Source organism: Bubalus kerabau, chromosome 14 (assembly GCF_029407905.1).
Source record: "Bubalus kerabau isolate K-KA32 ecotype Philippines breed swamp buffalo chromosome 14, PCC_UOA_SB_1v2, whole genome shotgun sequence".
NCBI classification, from domain to species: domain Eukaryota; kingdom Metazoa; phylum Chordata; class Mammalia; order Artiodactyla; family Bovidae; genus Bubalus; species Bubalus kerabau.
This window is the reverse complement of record NC_073637.1, coordinates 9,332,122-9,350,769: the sequence shown is the minus strand read 5'-3', so window position 1 is coordinate 9,350,769 and position 18,648 is coordinate 9,332,122. Positions and strand designations below refer to the sequence as shown.

The 18,648-nt window shown below is 45.7% G+C and overlaps 1 protein-coding gene across 1 annotated transcript in view; it reads right to left on the bottom strand.

Annotated features, from left to right (window-relative positions):
* ZFAT (zinc finger and AT-hook domain containing) overlaps positions 1 to 18,648 on the bottom strand; it is a 158,285-nt gene that overhangs the window by 75,528 nt on the left and 64,109 nt on the right. Inside the window, exons 6-7 of the mRNA XM_055545717.1 lie at positions 16,775 to 18,225; positions 15,717 to 15,949 (exon numbers count right to left, since the gene is read on the bottom strand). Coding sequence (XP_055401692.1) covers positions 15,717 to 15,949; positions 16,775 to 18,225 — 1,684 coding nt within the window. The remainder of the gene's footprint in view (positions 1 to 15,716; positions 15,950 to 16,774; positions 18,226 to 18,648) is intronic.

Below are 18,648 nucleotides of genomic sequence, written 5' to 3'. Positions count from 1 at the left end.
GAAACAGACTATAAAACTGCAGTGATGAAGAGCATGTGATATTGGTGAAATAAAAGTCAAATAGATCAAATGGTACAGAACAGAGTCCAGAAATAAACTCTCTTAAATACAGTCAATTGATCTTTGACACATGAGCAAATGCTACACAATGGATCAAAGACAGTTATCTCAGCATGATGCTGAAACAGGACAGCCATGTGCAAAAAGAAGAAAGTGAACCTGGACAAAAACTTGACACCTTTTCACAAATATTAACTCACATTGGATCACAGATCTAGAAGCAAAATGCGAAACTATAAAACTCCCAGCAGACACAGAAGAAACCCTGGATGGCCTGGAGTGTGGCAATGACTTCAGAGCCAACACCGAAGGCATTACCCGTGAAAAAAGAAAAAGAATCGATAGACAGGGAAAGACACTGTCCAGAGAATGAAAGAACAAGAACACAGACTGAGAGAAAATTGTTTCAAAAGACACATCTGGTAAAACAGGCCAAAGACCTCAACAGACACCCCACCAAGAGGATATACAAACGCCAAGTAAGCATGTGCAAAGACGTTCCATATCCTGTGTCATCAGAGAAATCCAACTCAAAACAACAAGACACCATTGCACACCTACAGAATGGTTCATATCTACAGCATTGACAACACTGAGCGCCAGCAAGGACGCTGAGCCGTGGGAACTCTCGTTAGTTCCGGATGGGGATGCAAAATGAGACAGCCATTCTGGAAGACAGTTTGGCGGTTTCTCTCAAAACTAAAACACTCTTACCATAAGATTCAATGATTGCACTCCTTGCTTTTTACCCTAAAGAGCTGAAAACTCACGTCCACACAAAACCTACACATGGATAGAGTAGCTTTATTCATAACTGCCAAAACTTAGAAGCAACCAAGATGTTCTTCGGTATGTGAATGGACAAATGGTGGTACATCTCAACAATGGACTGTTATTCAGCTCTAAGAAAAAATGAGCTATCAAGCCTTGAAAAGATGTATAAGAAACTTAAATGCATAATGACGAGGAAAAAAAAAAGGCCAATGTGAAAAGGCTACATATTATATGATTCCAACTAGAGGACATTCTGAAAATGGTAGAATGATAGAGACAGTAAAGGGATCCGTGGTAGCCAGGGGGCAGAGGGAGAGAGGGATGAGGAGGAGGAGCAGGGAGGAGTTTTAGGGGTGTGAAACTTCCCTGCATGATACTCTTATGAGGTATATGCATCATTCCACATTTGTCCAAACCCCAAAAATGTGCAGCACCCAGACCAGGCCTTAACGTAAGCTATGGACTCTGGGTGTTACTCCATGAGTCAATGAAGGTTCATCAACTGTAGTAAAGGCAGCACTAAGATACAGGATGTCAAAAGGAGGGGAGCTGTGCATGTGGGGGGACAGGGGCTATATGGGGAAATCTCTGTTACTTTCTGTTTAGCTTTGCAATGCATTTCAAACTGCTCTAAAAAGGTTTATCAAAAGAAAACACATACTATGTGCTGAGAACAGAACTTAGCCTGTAAAAATGAGAGCCCAATAAATCTGAAAGACTTTGTTGCTGTGGTTTTAGTTTTGCTGGTAATGCAACTCAGACTCAGCTAACAGACCTTCTTATGGGCTAAGGCACACTGGGAATCCCCAAAGGGGCCTCTGAGTGACCATTCCCCTAAATTCCTTTATGGATTGCTACTACTGCAGAGTGTCTCCTGAGGCTGGGGTTCCTGAAGCACACTTAGGAAAAGTGTGCTGTTCTCTTGCTCAGTTGCTCAGTCGCTCAGTCGTGTCCGACTCTTTGCGACCCCATGGACTGTAGCCCGCCAGGCTCCTCTGTCCATGTAATTTCCCAGGCTAGAATACTGGAGTGGGTTGCCAGGCAATCTTCCCAAACCCAGGATTGAACCTGCATTTCCCGCACTGGCAGGTGCCACCTGGGAAGCCCAAGAAACATGTACTTGATATTCAAAACCAAAAATGAAATGGAAGACTTTCTGAACAACCAGTCTGGATGCACTTCCCACCAAGCATGTGGGTTCCAATCAAGGCCTGCCATGCCCAGATGCCTAAGGGGTCCAGGAAGCTCCCATCAAACAGTCTTAGCTTTCTGCTCAGCTAATGCCATGGACTCCCGCCCAGGCTACATCACAGGGTCCAGGCTTGTCACTGCCCTCCAATGCCCTTGACCTTCTAGGTCACACCATCACTCCTAGCGCTTGCAGACGAACTCGTGCTCACATGCCCTTCTGAAAGACACCCTGGGCACACGCCGCACACATTCTGCAGGGGGCTGTCACCACCCACTACTGCTTGGGCATAGTCAGAGCTGATGGAGGCATTCAGAAGGGCTTTGAAGGAGTTTACAGTGATCTCTCCTGAGCCCTTGCTATTTGATTTTTCCTTTTAATCTCTGATAGTCTGAAAGCAATTTATCTTAGAGCTTATCAGGGCCCCTCATTTCCTGATGCCTTTGAAGATTGTCAGAAGGACACAGGCAGTGGGAAAGGGTGCTGGGAGAAGAGTGCACTCTAAGGACTCATTTATTTCTTTTTCAAAAACCTCAGTTCCCAACTGGAGATGAAAACCCAAACTGACTCAGGAAACTTGAAAAGAAGAGTGGTTAAAAGAGTTCTTTGCAGAGGAGAGTGAGGGCTCCATGCCGTAATGACGGTACGAGAGCCCAGCCCCCGGAGTTTGTTTGCTCTGATGGAAATGCCTTCAAAGCACTACAGGGCTCTTTCTCTTTGAAAGAAGGGAGGCAGTAGCCGTGTGGTGTGGGGACAGGGGACAGGGGCTATGGGGGCAGCTCTGGGGGTGAAGCTCCCAGCCCAGCTCACAGCGATGAGTGAACCCCACCCTGGCCTGCGCCTTGGCCCCCGAAGCAAATGGGCTATTCTCAAGTCCGAAATTAGTGGTGGGTGGAAAATATCAAACCTGCCTTTCACTCAGCCACTGAGTGTATTACCTATCACATAAGCACATCTATAAAGTATCTGACATCAAGATTAAAAAAAAATAAAGTGGGAGATTCCACTCTGAACAATTTCTCAGGAATAAAAAGCCCATGGTTTTAGCAGATGCTGACCTCAACGGACTCAACCTTTCCTCCACCCTTCTGGGGCCCGTGTTGGCTCAGGCATGGTGCTGGGCACAGAGCTGGGAGACTCTGACCCTGCCCTCACAGGGCTCATGGGAGCTGCCAGCACACAGAGGCCACGAACTATCACGGGACAAGGAGAAAACAGTCATGTTCAGTACTCATGTATGTATGGATGGATGTGAAAGTTGGACCATAAAGAAGGATGAACACCGAAGAATTCATGCTTTTGAACTGTGGTGCTGGAGAAGACTCTTGAGAGTCCCCTGGACAGCAAGAAGATTACACCAGTCAATCCTAAAGGAAATCAACCCTGAATATTCATTGGCAGGACTGATGCTGAAGCTGAAGTTCTAATACTTTGGCCACCTGATGCAAAGAGTGGTCTCACTGGAAAAGATCCTGATGCTGGGAAAGACAGAGGGCAGGAGCAACAGAGGACAAGATGGTTGGATGGCATCATTGACTCAACAGACATGAGTGTGAGCAAACTCCAGGAGAGACTGAAGGACAGGGAAGCCTGGTGTGCTATAGCTCAAGGGGTTGCAAGAATCAGACACAACTGAGCAACTGAAAAACAAATGGAGAAAGTATGACAAAGACAAGAAAACTGACACAACATTGTGGCTAAGTTAACAAGTTAGGAAAGAGCCAGAAACGTGCTCCAGCCTGGATTTCAATTTCCAGGTTCTTCCTGTCCACTTAGTCAGGCCATGACCCTCACTTTCAGTCCTCAGGCTTGTTTATGGGCAGTTGCTTTAAACACAGAAAACTCTGCAGTCTGAGGTCCCCAGTGGACAAATCTCCAAACAGGGTGGCACAGAAACAGATGGTCTGTGATAACAGACTAAAAGACCATATACGCTCTCAGCCGTTGGAAAGGAAAAAGACTTTTGTGCAATTGCTTTAGTTCAATAACATTTTACTCTACTTCACACACACAAAAAAGTAGCTCCCTTTACTTCTCTGTGCATTGTTGGCAATATATTATTTTAGTCTACTTCCAGAAAGTAACAGGTGAAGTTTTATATATGTATCTTTAAAGACAAGTACAGGGGGAGCGGTCCTAAGATGGCAGAGGAATAGGAGAGGGAGACCACTTTCTCCCCCACAAATTTATCAAAAGAACATTTGAACTCTGAGTAAATTCCACAAAACAACATCTGAATGCTGGCAGAGGACATCAGGCACCCAGAAAAGCAGCCCATTGTCTTCGAAAGGAAGTAGGAAAAAATATAAAAGATAAAAAGAGAGACAAAAGAGGTAGGGACAGAGCTCCATCCCAGGAAGGGAGTCTTAAAAAAGACAGAAGATTCCAAACACCAGGAAACACTCTCACTGGCGAGTTCGTGGCAAGCCTTGGAACCTCAGACGGCAACATAACCGGGAGGAAAAATAAATAATTAACCCCCACAGATTAAGTGCCCAATGGTAACTTCCAGCAGAGAAGCAACAAAGATGCCTGCATCCGCCACCAGCAAGCCGGGGCTGGGCAGGGAGGCACAGGCTGCTTTGCTTAGAGTAAGGACCGGGCCTGAATGCCCTGAGGGCAATCTGAGCGAACTCACTTGGGATAGCAAACCAGACTGTGGGAAAACTACCCCATGAAAAGCCCTAACCTAAGACACCTCCAGGCCCGCTCACAGAACAAAGGACTGACCAGAGCTAGCCGGCTTCGGACCCGCCCATCCCCCCCGGAGACAGGCGGGCAAGGGCTGCCAAAGCCAGAAGAGGGTAATCACGGCCCCAGAGAGGCATCATCTACCAAACTGCAAGTAGGCTTCATGGCTAACCAAGACTTCTTGGGATTCTGGACAGGCGACATCCACCGGGAGGGTCGCAGCCAGAGATCAGCTCCCCAGGAGAGACACACGGCACACCTGAGAAGGTGCACCCACTGTACACCCAGAAAACCGAGTGGCAGGGACAGGGGAGGCGATAAGTTGCAGCGACTGCGCTTGGCAAGCACCTGGTCACCTGAGCTGCTCGGACCTGGGAAGGGCACAAAACGCAGGCCCAACCGAGTCTGCGCCTCTGAGGACTACCCAAGTGCCTGAGCCTGAGTGGCTTAGACCTGGGAAGTGCATACAACCCAGGGCCAGACTCAGACAATTCCCGGCAGAGCAACCTAGAGCCTGAGCTGTGTGGGCAGGGAGGGCACACGCACCGTGAGCGGGGCCAGGCCCAGTGTGGTTGAGACACTGTAAGCACACACCAATGTTATTCGTTTGCAGCGTCCCTCCTTCCCCACAGCAGGACTGAACAAGTGAGCCTAAAAAAGTGTCCACCACCGCCCCCTTGTGTCAGGGCGGAAATTAGACACTGACGAGACCAGCAAACAAAAGAAGCTAAACCAAAGGAACTGCCTTGGAAGTGACAGGTGCAATAGATTAAAACCCTGTAGTTAGTACTGGCTACATAGGAAGAGGCCTATAGATCTTGAGAAATATAAGTCAGAACAAGGAACTATCCGAAAATGAATTGACCCCACACTGTCCACAACAACACGTGAGAAAGTCCTAGATATATTTTTACTATTATCATTTTTTAAATTAAAAAAAATTTTTTTACATTTTTAAGTCCTCTATTACTCCTTTAATTTTCATTTTTATAACTTACTATTACTTTGCAAAAAAAAGACCCTATTTTTTAAAGCAAACTTCATATATATACATTTTATAATTTTTGTGACTTTGTTTTTTTCTTTAATATTGTATTTTTGAGAATCCAACCTCTACTCTAGATTTTTAATCTCTGCTTTTGGGTATTTGTTATCAATTTTGTACCTTTAAGAACTCAATCTTCAGTACCCATTTTTACTTGGGAGTGAGATTACTGGCTTGATTGCTCTCTCCCCCTTTGGACAATCCTTTTTCTCCACCAGGTTGCCTCCATCTCCTCCCTCCCCTTTCTCTTCTCTACCCAACTCTGTGAATCTCTGTGTGTTCCAGACGGTGGAGAACACTTAGGGAACTGATTACTGCCTGGATCTGTCTCTCTCCTTTTCATTCCCCCTTTTATCCTCCTGGCCACCTCTGTCACCTTCCTCCCTCTTCTCTTCTCTGTGTAACTCCGTGAACATCTCGGAGCAGTCCAGACTGTGGAGAGCACATAGGGAAGTGATTACTGTCTAGCTTGCTCTCTCCCCTTTTGATTCCCTCTCTTCTCCTCCTGGTCACCTCTATCTCCCTCCTCCCTCTTCTCTTCTCCATGTAACTCTGTGAACCTCTCTGGGTGTCCCTCACTGTGGAGAAACTTTTCATCTTTAACCTACATGTTTTATCATCGGTGCTGTACAGATGGAGAAGTCTTGAGGCTACTGTAAAAATAAGACTGAAAACCAGAGGCAGGAGGCTTAAGCCCAAATCCTGAGAACACCAGAGAACTCCTGACTCCAGGGAACATTAATCGACAGGAGCTCATCAAATGCCTCCATACCTACACTGAAACCAAGCACCACCCAAGGGCCAACAAGTTCCAGAGCAAGATATACCATGCAAATTCTCCAGCAACACAGGAACACAGCCCTGAGCTTCAATATACAGGCTTCCCAAAGTCACTCCAAACCCACTGACATCTCAAAACTCATTACAGGACACTTCATTGCACTCCAGAGAGAAGAAATCCAGCTCCACCCACCAGAACACCGACACAAGCTTCCCTAACCAGGAAACCTTGACAAGCCACCCATACAACCCCACCCACAGTGAGGAAACTCCACAATAAAGAGAACTCCACAAACTGCCAGAATATGGAAAGGCCACCCCAAACACAGCAATATAAACAAGATGAAGAGACAGAGGAATACCCAGCAGGTAAAGGAACAGGATAAATGCCCACCAAACCAAACAAAAGAGGAAGAAACAGGGAACCTACCTGATAAAGAATTCTGAATAATGATAGTGAAAATGATCCAAAATCTTGAAAACAAAAATGGAGTTACAGATAAATAACCTGGAGACAAGGATTGAGAAGATGCAAGAAAGGTTTAACAAAGACCTAAAAGAAATAAAAAAGAGTCAATATATAATGAATAATACAATAAATGAGATCAAAAACACTCTGGAGGGAACCAACAGTAGAATAATGGAGGCAGAAGATAGGATAAGTGAGGTAGAAGATAGAATGGTAGAAATAAATGAAACAGAGAGGAAAAAAGAAAATGAATTAAGAGAAATGAGGACAATCTCAGAGACCTCTGGGACAATATTAAATGCCCCAACATTCGAATCATAGGAGTTCCAGAAGAAGAAAACAAAAAGAAAGACCATGAGGAAATACTTGAGGAGATAATAGTTGAAAACTTCCCTAAAATGGGGAAGGAAATAATCACCCAAGTCTAAGAAACCCAGAGAGTCCCAAACAGGATAAACCGAAGGCAAAACATCCCAAGACACATATTAATCAAATTAACAAAGATCAAACACAAAGAGAAAATATTAAAAGCAACAAGGGAAAAGCAACAAATAACACACAAGGGGATTCCCATAAGGAAAACACCCGATTTTTCAATAGAAAGTCTTCAGGCCAGAAGGGAATGGCAAGACATACTTAAAGTGATCAAAGAAAATAACCTACAGCCCAGATTACTGTACCTAGCAAGGATCTCATTCAAATATGAAGGAGAAATCAAAATCTTTATAGACAAGCAAAAGCTGAGAGAATTCAGCACCACCAAACCAGCTCTCCAATAAATGCTAAAGGATATTCTCTAGACAGGAAACACAGAAAGAGTGTATAAACTCAAACCCAAAACAATAAAGTAAATGGCAACGGACCATACTTATCAATAATTACCTTAAATGTAAATGGGCTGAATGCCCCAACCAAAAGACAAAGACTGGCTGAATGGACACAAAAACTAGACCCCTACATATGTTGTCTAAAAGAGACCCACCCTGAAACAAGGGACACATACAGACTGAAAGTGAAGGGCTGGAAAAAGATATTCCATGCAAATAGAGACCAAAAGAAAGCAGGAGTAGCAATACTCATATCAGATAAAATAGACTTTAAAACAAAGGCTGTGAAAAGAGACAAAGAAGGACACTACATAATGATCAAAGGATCAATCCAAGAAGATATAACAATTATAAATATATATGCACCCAACATAGGAGCACCGCAATATGTAATACAAATGCTAACAAGTATGAAAGGGGAAATTAACAATAACACAATAATAGTGGGAGACTTTAATACCCCACTCACACCTATGGATAGATCAACTAAACAGAAAATTAACAAGGAAACACAAACTTTAAACGATACAATAGACCAGTTAGACCTAATTGATATCTATAGGACATTTCACCCCAAAACAATGCATTTCACATTTTTCTCAAGCGCGCACGGAACCTTCTCCAGGATAGATCACATCCTAGGCCATAAATCTAGCTTTGGTAAATTCAAAACAATTGAAATCATTGAAGGCATCTTCTCTGACCACAATGCAGTAAGATTTTCTCAATTACAGGAGAAAAACTATTAAAAATTCCAACATACGGAGGCTGAAAAACACGCTGCTGAATAACCAACAAATCACAGAAGAAATCAAAAAAGAAATCAAAATATGCATAGAAACGAATGAAAATGAAAACACAACAACCCAAAACCTGTGGGATACTGTAAAAGCAGTGCTAAGGGGAAAGTTCATAGCAATACAGGCATACCTCAAGAAACAAGAAAAAAGTCAAATACATAACCTAACTCTACACCTAAAGCAACTAGAAAAGGAAGAAATGAAGAACCCCAGGGTTAGTAGAAGGAAAGAAATCTTAAAAATTAGGGCAGAAATAAATGCAAAAGAAACAAAAGAGACCATAGCAAAAATCAACAAAGCCAAAAGCTGGTTCTTTGAGAAGATAAATAAAATTGACAAACCATTAGCCAGACTCATCAAGAAACAAAGGGAGAAAAATTAAATCAATAAAATTAGAAATGAAAATGGAGAGATCACAACAGACAACACAGAAATACAAAGGATCATAAGAGACTACTATGAGCAATTATATGCCAATAAAACGGACAATTTGGAAGAAATGGACAAATTCTTAGAAAAGTACAACTTTCCAAAACTGAACAAGAAAGAACAGAAAATCTTAACAGATCCATCACAAGCACAGAAATTGAAACTGTGATCAGAAAACTTCCAGCAAACAAAAGCCCAGGATCAGACGGCTTCACAGCTGAATTCTACCAAAAATTTAGAGAAGAGCTAACACCTATCCTACTCAAACTCTTCCAGAAAATTGCAGAGGAAGGTAAACTTCCAAACTCATTCTATGACGCCACCATCACCCTAATACCAAAACCTGACAAAGATCCCACAAAAAAAGAAAACTACAGGCCAATATCACTGATGAACATAGATGCAAAAATCTTTAACAAAATTCTAGCAATCAGAATCCAACAACACATTAAAAAGATCATACACCATGACCATATGGGCTTTATCCCAGGGATGCAAGGATTCTTCAATATCCACAAGTCAATCAATGTAACGCAGCACATAAACAAATTGAAAGATAAAAGCCATATGATTATCTCAATAGATGCAGAGAAAGCCTTTGACAAAATTCAACATCCATTTATGATAAAAACTCTCCAGAAAGCAGGAATAGAAGGAACATACCTCAACATAATAAAAGCTATACATGACAAACCCACAGCAAACATTATCCTCAATGGTGAAAAACTGAAAGCATGTCCCCTAAAGTCAGGAACAAGACAAGGGTACCCACTCTCACCACTACTATTCAACATAGTTTTGGAAATTTTGGCCACAGCAATCAGAGCAGAAAAAGAAATAAAAGGACTCCAAATTGGAAAAGAAGTAAAATTCTCACTATTTGCAGATGACATGATCCTCTACATAGAAAACCCTAAAGACTCCACCAGAAAATTACCAGAGCTAATCAATGAATATAGTAAAGTTGCAGGATATAAAATCAACACACAGAAATCCCTTGCATTCCTATACAATAATAATGAGAAAATAAGGAAACAATTCCATTCACCATTGCAACGAAAAGAATAAAATACTTGGAATATATCCACCTAAAGAAACAAAAGACCTATATATAGAAAACTATAAAACAGTGGTGAAAGAAATCAAAGAGGACATTAATAGATGGAGAAATATACCATGTTCAAGGATCTGAAGAATCAATATTGTGAAAATGAATATACTACCCAAAGCATTCTATAGATTCAATGCAATCCCTATCAAGCTACCAACAGTATTTTTCACAGACCTAGAACAAATAATTTCACAATTTGTATGGAAATACAAAAAAACTCGAATAGCCAAAGCAATCTTGAGAAAGAAGAATGGAACTGGAGGAATCAACCTACCTGACTTCAGGCTCTACTACAAAGCCACAGTCATCAAGACAGTATGGTACTGGCACAAAGACGGAAATATAGATCAATGAAAAAAATAGAAAGCCCAGAGATAAACCCACGCACCTATGGACACCTTATATTTGACAAAGGAGGCAAGAATATACAATGGAGAAAAGACAATCTCTTTAACAAGTGGTGCTGCGAAAACTGGTCAACCATTTGTAAAAGAATGAAACTAGAACACTTTCTAACACCATACACAAAAATAAACTCAAAATGGATTAAAGATCTAAACGTAAGACCAGAAACTATAAAACTCCTAGAGGAGAACATAGGCAAAACACTCTCCGACATACATCACAGCAGGATCCTCTATGACCCACATCCCAGAACATCAGAAATAAAAGCAAAAATAAACAAATGGGACCTAATTAAAATTAAAAGCTTCTGCACAACAAAGGAAACTATAAGCAAGGTGAAAAGACAGCCTTCAGAATGGGAGAAAATAATAGCAAATGAAGCAATGGACAAAGACTTAATCTCAAAAATATACAAGCAACTCCTGCAGCTCAATTCCAGAAAAATAAACGACCCAATCCAAAAATGGGCCAAAGAACTAAACAGACATTTCTCCAAAGAAGACATACAGATGGCTAACAAACACATGAAAAGATGCTCAACATCACTCATTACCAGAGAAATGCAAATCAAAACCACAATGAGGTACCATTTCACACCAGTTAGAATGGCTGCTAACCAAAAGTCTGCAAGCAATAAATGCTGGAGAGGGAGAAAAGGGAACCCTCTTACACTGTTGGTGGGAATGCAAACTAGTACAGCCACTATGGAAAACAGTGTGGAGATTCCTTAAAAAACTGGAAATAGAACTGCCATATGACCCAGCAATTCCCCTGCTCGGCATACACACCGCGGAAACCAGAATTCAAAGACACGTGTACCCCAATGTTCATTGCAGCACTGTTTATAATAGCCAGGACATGGAAGCAACCTAGATGTCCATCACCAGACAAATGGATACAAATGGATAAGAAAGCTGTGGTACATATACACAATGGAGTATTACCCAGCTATTAAAAAGAATACATTTGAATCAGTTCTAATGAGGTGGATGAAACTGGAGCCTATTATACAGAGTGAAGTAAGTCAGAAAGAAAAATACCAATAGAGTATAATAACGCATATATATGGAATTTAGAAAGGTGGTAACGATAACCCTGTATGCAAGACAGCGAAAGAGACACAGATGTATAGAACAGTCTTTTGGACTCTGTGGGAAAGGGCGAGGGTGGGATGATTTGGGAGAATGGCATTGAAACATGTACATTATCATATGTGGAATGAATCGCCAGTCCAGGTTCGATTCATGATACAGGATGCTTGGGGCTGGTGCACTGGGATGGCCCAGAGGGATGGGATGGGGAGGGAGGTGGGAGGGGGGGTCAGGATGGGGAACACATGTATACCCATGGCGGATTCATGTCAAAGTATGGCAAAACCAATACAATGTTGTAAAGTAATTATCCTCCAATTAAAATAAATAAATTTCTATTAAAAAATAATAATAAATAAGGACAAGTACAGACTAGGCACTTCTCCAAGACAGGCACTGATTTTAAATGTTTGCTGAAAAGCCACTACGCCCTGGATGGAAGCACTACCACCTCCACTGTTACTGTGGCTTCTCCTGCTACCACCAGTAACAAGGAGGAAGAGCTAGTGTAGACTGCCTCCCCCCATGCCTGGACTTGTGCTGGGCCCCTCACAAATGTCCCCACGGAAACCCTGGAGGCCGGGACTGTCACTCCACTTTTACAGACAAGGGGTCAGAGACGTTAGATAGTGAGACCACACCACTTACAAGTGAAGGAGTCAGGATGCAAGACCAGAATGAGTCTGCTCCTCCCAGGTGAAGGGCTTGTAACAGTCACAGTGCCCTGAGCATCGGGTGCCTGCAAGGGCTCCTGTGAAGGCACACAAGGCAGGAAGAACAAAGGGGGAGAGACTGATATATCCTGACTATCCACTGGAAGCTTGACTTCCTGCTACTTCACACATCTGTGTCGGGATGAACCTGATTTAAAAATAGGTTCCCAGGTCCCCCCCCACAAATTATGGTGGAGGTATGAGCCAGGAATCTCATTCATAACAATTACCCCTGAGAATTGCTGATTCAGAATGTCATAAATTACATCATCGGGGTCAATGACTTGCAAACTCATCTAATGGGACCTACAAAGGAGGTCACCCTTTTGACATTACCACCTAGAACATATGTGCACACACACTGGCATATAAACACACTGAAACATGGAACCAAAGGTCTCAGAAAACAATACCTATTACCTTGTTATGGGTAAAGAGTGCTGATTAAATTCTACTTCATTCTATTTCATTTTTAAGATATACTACATTCAAAAAACTAAGATCGTGGCATCCAGTCCCATCACTTCATGGCAAATAGATGGGGAAACAATGGAAACAGTGACAGACTTCATTTTGGGGGGCTCCAAAATCACTGCAGATGGTGACTGCAGCCATGAAATTAAAAGACGCTTACTCCTTGGAAGAAAAGCTATGACCAACCTAAACAGCATATTAAAAAGCAGAGACGTTACTTTGCCAACAAAGATCTGTCTAGTCAAAGCTATGGTTTTTCCAGTGATCATGTATGGGTATAAAAGTTAGACTATAAAGAAAGCTGAGCATCAAAGAATTGATGTTTTTGAACTGTGGTGTTGGAGAAGACTCTAGAGAGTCCCTTGGACTGCAAGGAGATCAAACCAGTCCATCCTAAAGGAAATGAATCCTGAATGTTCATTGGAAGGACTGATGCTGAAGGTGAAGCTCCAATACTTTGGCTACCTGGTGCGAACAACTGACTCATTTGAAAAGACGTGATGCTGGGAAAGATTGAAGGCGGGACGAGAAGGGGACAACAAAGGATGAGATGGTTGGATGGTATCACCGACACAATGGACATGAGTTTGAACAAGCTCCAGAGTTGGTGATGGACAGAGAAGCCTGGCATGCTGCAGTCCATGGGGTCACAAAGAGTTGGACATGATTGATCTGAACTGAGTTGTAATCCACTGAACTAAGTTCACAATCCTCTAATGGATCATGACCTGGGGGCTGAAAAACACTGGCCTGGGTGTTCCACATTTATTTTCTAGCTTAATCTTCACTATCCTGAGAAGTCAAAGAAAGTACCATACCTCCATTTTACAGAGGAGAATACTGAGGGTCAGTGACGCTAAGCAATTTGCCCAAGATCACAGAGGTGGCTATGGGGTCTGAACGTTAACATGCTAGAACCAAACTTGGTTTTCTCAAGTTTCCCTTTCACAGCGTTTGCCCAGTGCTGTTAAAAAAAAAAAAAATGGGTTCAGAAATGTCATTGACTAACTTCCTTGACCAGGTCCCCATGTTTCCTTGATGGCAATACATCCTTGACTCTGAGTCACGCTGCCTGGTCACTGATGGGAGGGAGGAGATGGAGGGAAGCAGCTACAGGGAAGTGCCTGTACAAGCACTGAGCCACATTCTTTATTCAGAGCGATCCATTTAACGGCCCAATAATCCAAGAGACCTAGGTACGGATACAAAGACATGCGTATGTGTACATGTATATTTTGCATATAGGGGTGTGTGTGATACATGTGTGCACACGTGAGTGGGTGTGCATAATGCATGTATGGGTATGTCTGTGCATAGACATGTATATATGTGTGTGTATAAAGAGCCAATATGCTTTTTAATACATATTTCACAGAAGGCTACTGAGTCTCAGAGAGGACAAGTGATTTGTCCAGTGTCATACAGCCTGTGTGATTACTGGAGACAATATCTGAATCCAGTTATCCAGCCCCAAAGCACGTGCTCTTTATACCCACTAAACCCAAAACACCCTGACTTTCCCTTGGCAATGCAGTTCCCGAGTGTTAGTGATTTCAGGCCAGGAAACGGAGGTGTCAGATCAAGCTTCTGAAGCCTGTTCTGCGCAGAGAAAGGAACGCGGGCAGAGCAGCACACCTGGGCCAGGTGTGCCTCCTTCACAACTCGGAGCGTCTCGAATCACCCCAGGGTAGAGGAGCGTACGGGCCAGGTGTGCCTCCTTTACCACTCGGAGTGTCTGGAATCACCCCAGGGTAGAGGAGCGTGCGGGCCAGGTGTGCTTCCTTTACCACTCGGAGTGTCTGGAATCACCCCAGGGTAGAGGAGCGTGCGGGCCAGGTGTGCTTCCTTTACCACTCGGAGCGTCTCGAATCACCCCAGGGTAGAGGAGCATACGCTAAAATAGACACTCACTCACTGTGTCACAGGATCACCCACCGGAGAATCGGACAACTTTTACCACCATGAGACTATTTAACAGCACCTTGAATTAACATATCACTTTAAAAAAAATGCTTTACAGACATTCTTTCGCAGGGTCTCCAAGGAATAACGAGATAATATCATCAGTGATCTTCAATGTTGACTGCGCTCTTACTATGACTCAAACAGTGTGTCTACGCTCGGCAGGCATCATCTAACTTAACCTCTCAACAGTTTTTAGTGGTGGCTATTAGTATTAACGGCCCTGTTATTAACGGTCCTTTAAACTGTCATTTAAGAGAGCGGTTCCCCAACCATTTGGGGACCAGGGACAGGTTTCATGGAAAACAAAGTTTCCACAGACAGGAGCTGAGGAGGGGATGGTCTCGGGATGATCCAAGCATATCATGTTTACTATGCCACCGCTGCTCTGACAGGAGGTGGAGCTCAGGCGGCCATGTGAGCGAGGGGGAGCACTGGAAACACAGATGAAGCTTGGCTCCCTGGCCCGCCTCTCGCCTCCTGCTGTGCAGCCCAGTTCCTAACAGGCCACGGACTGCTACAGGTCCATGGCCCGGGGGCCGGGGATGGGGGGGTGGGGACCCCTGATTTAAGAAACCTTTGCTTTATTTCTGTTCTGTAGATCTTTCTTCTATAGGCTTTCTCTGATGCTGAAAAATCTGCAGAGGAAGCCAATGTTTTCAATGGGATCATCTTCCCAACAGACGCGAGGCTCTCCCTGTGAGAAGAGCCCTGGGGTGAAGGAAGGCCTCTGTTAGCATGAAGGGCCTGTGTCGTGAGAAGGGCCTCTCCGTTCTCCGGGGTGGATGCTCACACACCGGGCTCCCGAAGGAGCAGGGGCACCTCCGTGCACATCGCCGAGAGCAAGCAGGGAGCACCCAGGGGAGATGGGGCTGCCACTAGGGCGGGCTACTTACCAGCTCAGTGTGGACTTTAAGATGTGCCTGCAGCTTATATTTATCTGGAGTCGAGTAGTCACAGCCGTCAGTGGGACACTTCAGCAAGATGTTACTGTGTTTCTGAATTACATGGCGTTTAAGGCAGTTTTTGGTGATGGAAGAATAGTGACACTGGGAGCAATAATACAGATGTTCCCGGGTGTGGGTGCGGACATGCATGTCAAAATGCACTTGGTACCAAAAAAGTTTGCCTAAAAAAATATTTTCACATGAGAACAAGGAAGTTTCTTTTATCCTGAAGTTGATCTTTTTTTTTAATTAGTATTATTATTATTTTATTTTTTTAAGAACTATCTTCCTTTCCCTCTCGTGCTTGTCCGGGTCACCCTTCACACTTTGCACCACATCTCTGTCTGGAAATGACTTTTCAAAGGTGGCAGGTGGCAAAAATTAAGGGTGCTGCTACTCCTTCTGCATGACATCAGTGCTGGGAGGAGTAAAGGAGCGTTTACCGAGGACCAGTTATGGTGCCACGTATGTTTATGCACATGGGTGACATCACCAGGCTCTAAGCTCCGCGGGCACCTGGGCCATCTCCCATGGGTCCTGCCCGCTCTCAGGAGACCCCAAGGCCATGCTTCCACCGCGAGCTGCGAGGGATGCACTCAGCGTCTCCCTACAAAGAGCTGCAGTCACTCCCGTTAACATCTCTCTGCCCACCTAGGCAACAGCCACAACTTACTAAAGCTGGACTTTTAAACTTCTCATGCGACAGAAGAAAGGTACCTCTTGGCTAAAGCTCAGGCGGGGGCCATAGGATAAACCTCCGCCTTGCAGGCCTGGCCAAGCCAGCGGGTTTGGCTGTCCCAGCATCCTAGCTGCCTTCACAGACTTCACAGGCTACTGCACCATGGTGGCACCATTGCTATCTACCCAGGACGGCGAGCTCACTTAGAAGGTGTTCTTTGCAAAGAGACACGAGCTCAACTCAAACAGGAGGTGGACCCGCAGCCAGGTGGCCGGTTGGGCTGCGGGGAAGAGAGCCCCCCAGCCTCGTGCCCGGCCCCACCCCTTACCACAGTATTCACACTCCAGGTCCCCGTACACCTTCCGGATCCTCTCACACAGGCCAGTGTTCATCCGCCTCTTCTGCAAACTGTCCAGGATCTTCATGAAGGCAGTGAGACTGGCCCGGTGCTCGGGGGCGGGCGTGCAAGAGGCAGGCTGGCACAGGGCCACCTCCCTCCCACCAGCTCCCGGGGGAGGGTCTGAGGCCTGAGCTGGGTTGGACCTGAGACCTCTGCTGGGATCTGGGCCGTCGCATGAGAAGGCTGCCACTTTCTGCCCCTCGGCCGGGGGGCTCTTAGCGCCCGGAGCCTCGGAGTTTGCTTCCATGCCTTTGGCCTTGGACAGCAGAGGTGCCATGTCCTGGCCCTGAATCGGGGCGGCACCTCCCTGCTGGGTGTCACCGGTCTTCTCGGGAGCAGCAGCGGGAGCCTCAGCTGTGGGGGGATTGCTCTTCATCAAGAACTCACTGGAAAGCCCCGCGTGCGGACGGAGGTCCGGGGACATGGCGGAGGCTGCCAGCTCACTGGGTGGAGGGGCCGGGGCGGTGCCATTGGGCTGGGCAGCGGCCGAGCGCACTGGCGAGGCGGGCACCTCCGCAGGGGCCCTGGGCTCCACTGCGGGCCGTGCCTCTCCGGGGCTGGCTGCCTCCTTGGGCACGTTCACCCCTTGGAACACGAACTCCTCTTCTGCCAGTTGCAGCTGCCCACCCAGGGCCTCCTGCTGGATGTCCCCACCGGGCTCCAGGAGGCAGAAGCTTTGGTTGATGGAGCTGGTGAAGACCAGAGTCTCCTGGGCGGCCCCGTGAGCCTCCTTGATGTGTGCACGCAGGCGGATGGAGCTGACGAACTTCTTGGGGCACAGGGCGCACACGTACACGAACGGGTGCTTCCGGACATGCAGCTCCAGCGCCTGGTACTTGGTGGCGCCATGGCCACAGAGCTCGCAGGCGAAGGGCCACTTATCACCGTGGACCAGCATGTGGCGGTCGCGGTCCAGCTCGTTCTTGAACTTGCGCTCACAGATGTGGCAGTCGTACAGCAGCTGCCGTTTGCCCTCCCTCGTCATCAGGCACAGCTCATCCAGGGCCTCCTGCACCGGCTTGTCCTGCGGGTCGTGTGCGTCGCGGATATGCTTGATGAGGTTCTTGACGTCCGAGTACTTCTTCTTGCAGAAGCGGCAGTGCTGCTTGATCTTCTTGTGCACGCGCTCCACGTGTACCTTGAGGTGGCCCTTGCTCAGGCAGGTGAAGGAGCAGCAGTCACACGCGAACTTCTCGCCCGTGTGCTTGCGCAGGTGCACGTTGAGGTTGGCCTTGATGGCGCTGGCGTAGCTGCACTGAGAGCACTTGTAGGGCTTCTCCTTGGTGTGGATCCGCAGGTGGGCCTGCAGCGAGTGCTTGAACTTGAAGACCTTGTTGCAGTACTCACAGGTGAAGATCTTGAGCTGGGTGGGCCCGAGCCTGGGAACAGAGGGCAGCACAGTTATGGGTGGAGACCCTGCACCTTCCCCATGCCTCCCACCCCCCTTCCTTCTAGGTGCCAAAACACCCAAGGCTTAAAGGTGAGCTAGCGGACACTGGGGCTGAGGATGGGGGAGGCATTCATTCATCAACAAGCAAGATTGGACGATCTGCAATCCACAAATGATAGTCACCAAAAGGCTGCACCTTGTACCAGGGACAGGAGTTGACTGGTGAGCACAGGGGGTGGGTGAGGCTTTTTCTCCTCCAAACTGCTGCCTCGGGACTCTGCCCAGGTTCTCCAGACAGGTCCTCAGAAACACCAACGATCATTTAGTCCCATTAATCAGACACCATTAAGCTGTACCCACGGTTAATTGTAGGGCTTCCCTGGTGGCTCAGTGGTAAAGAACCTGTCTGCCA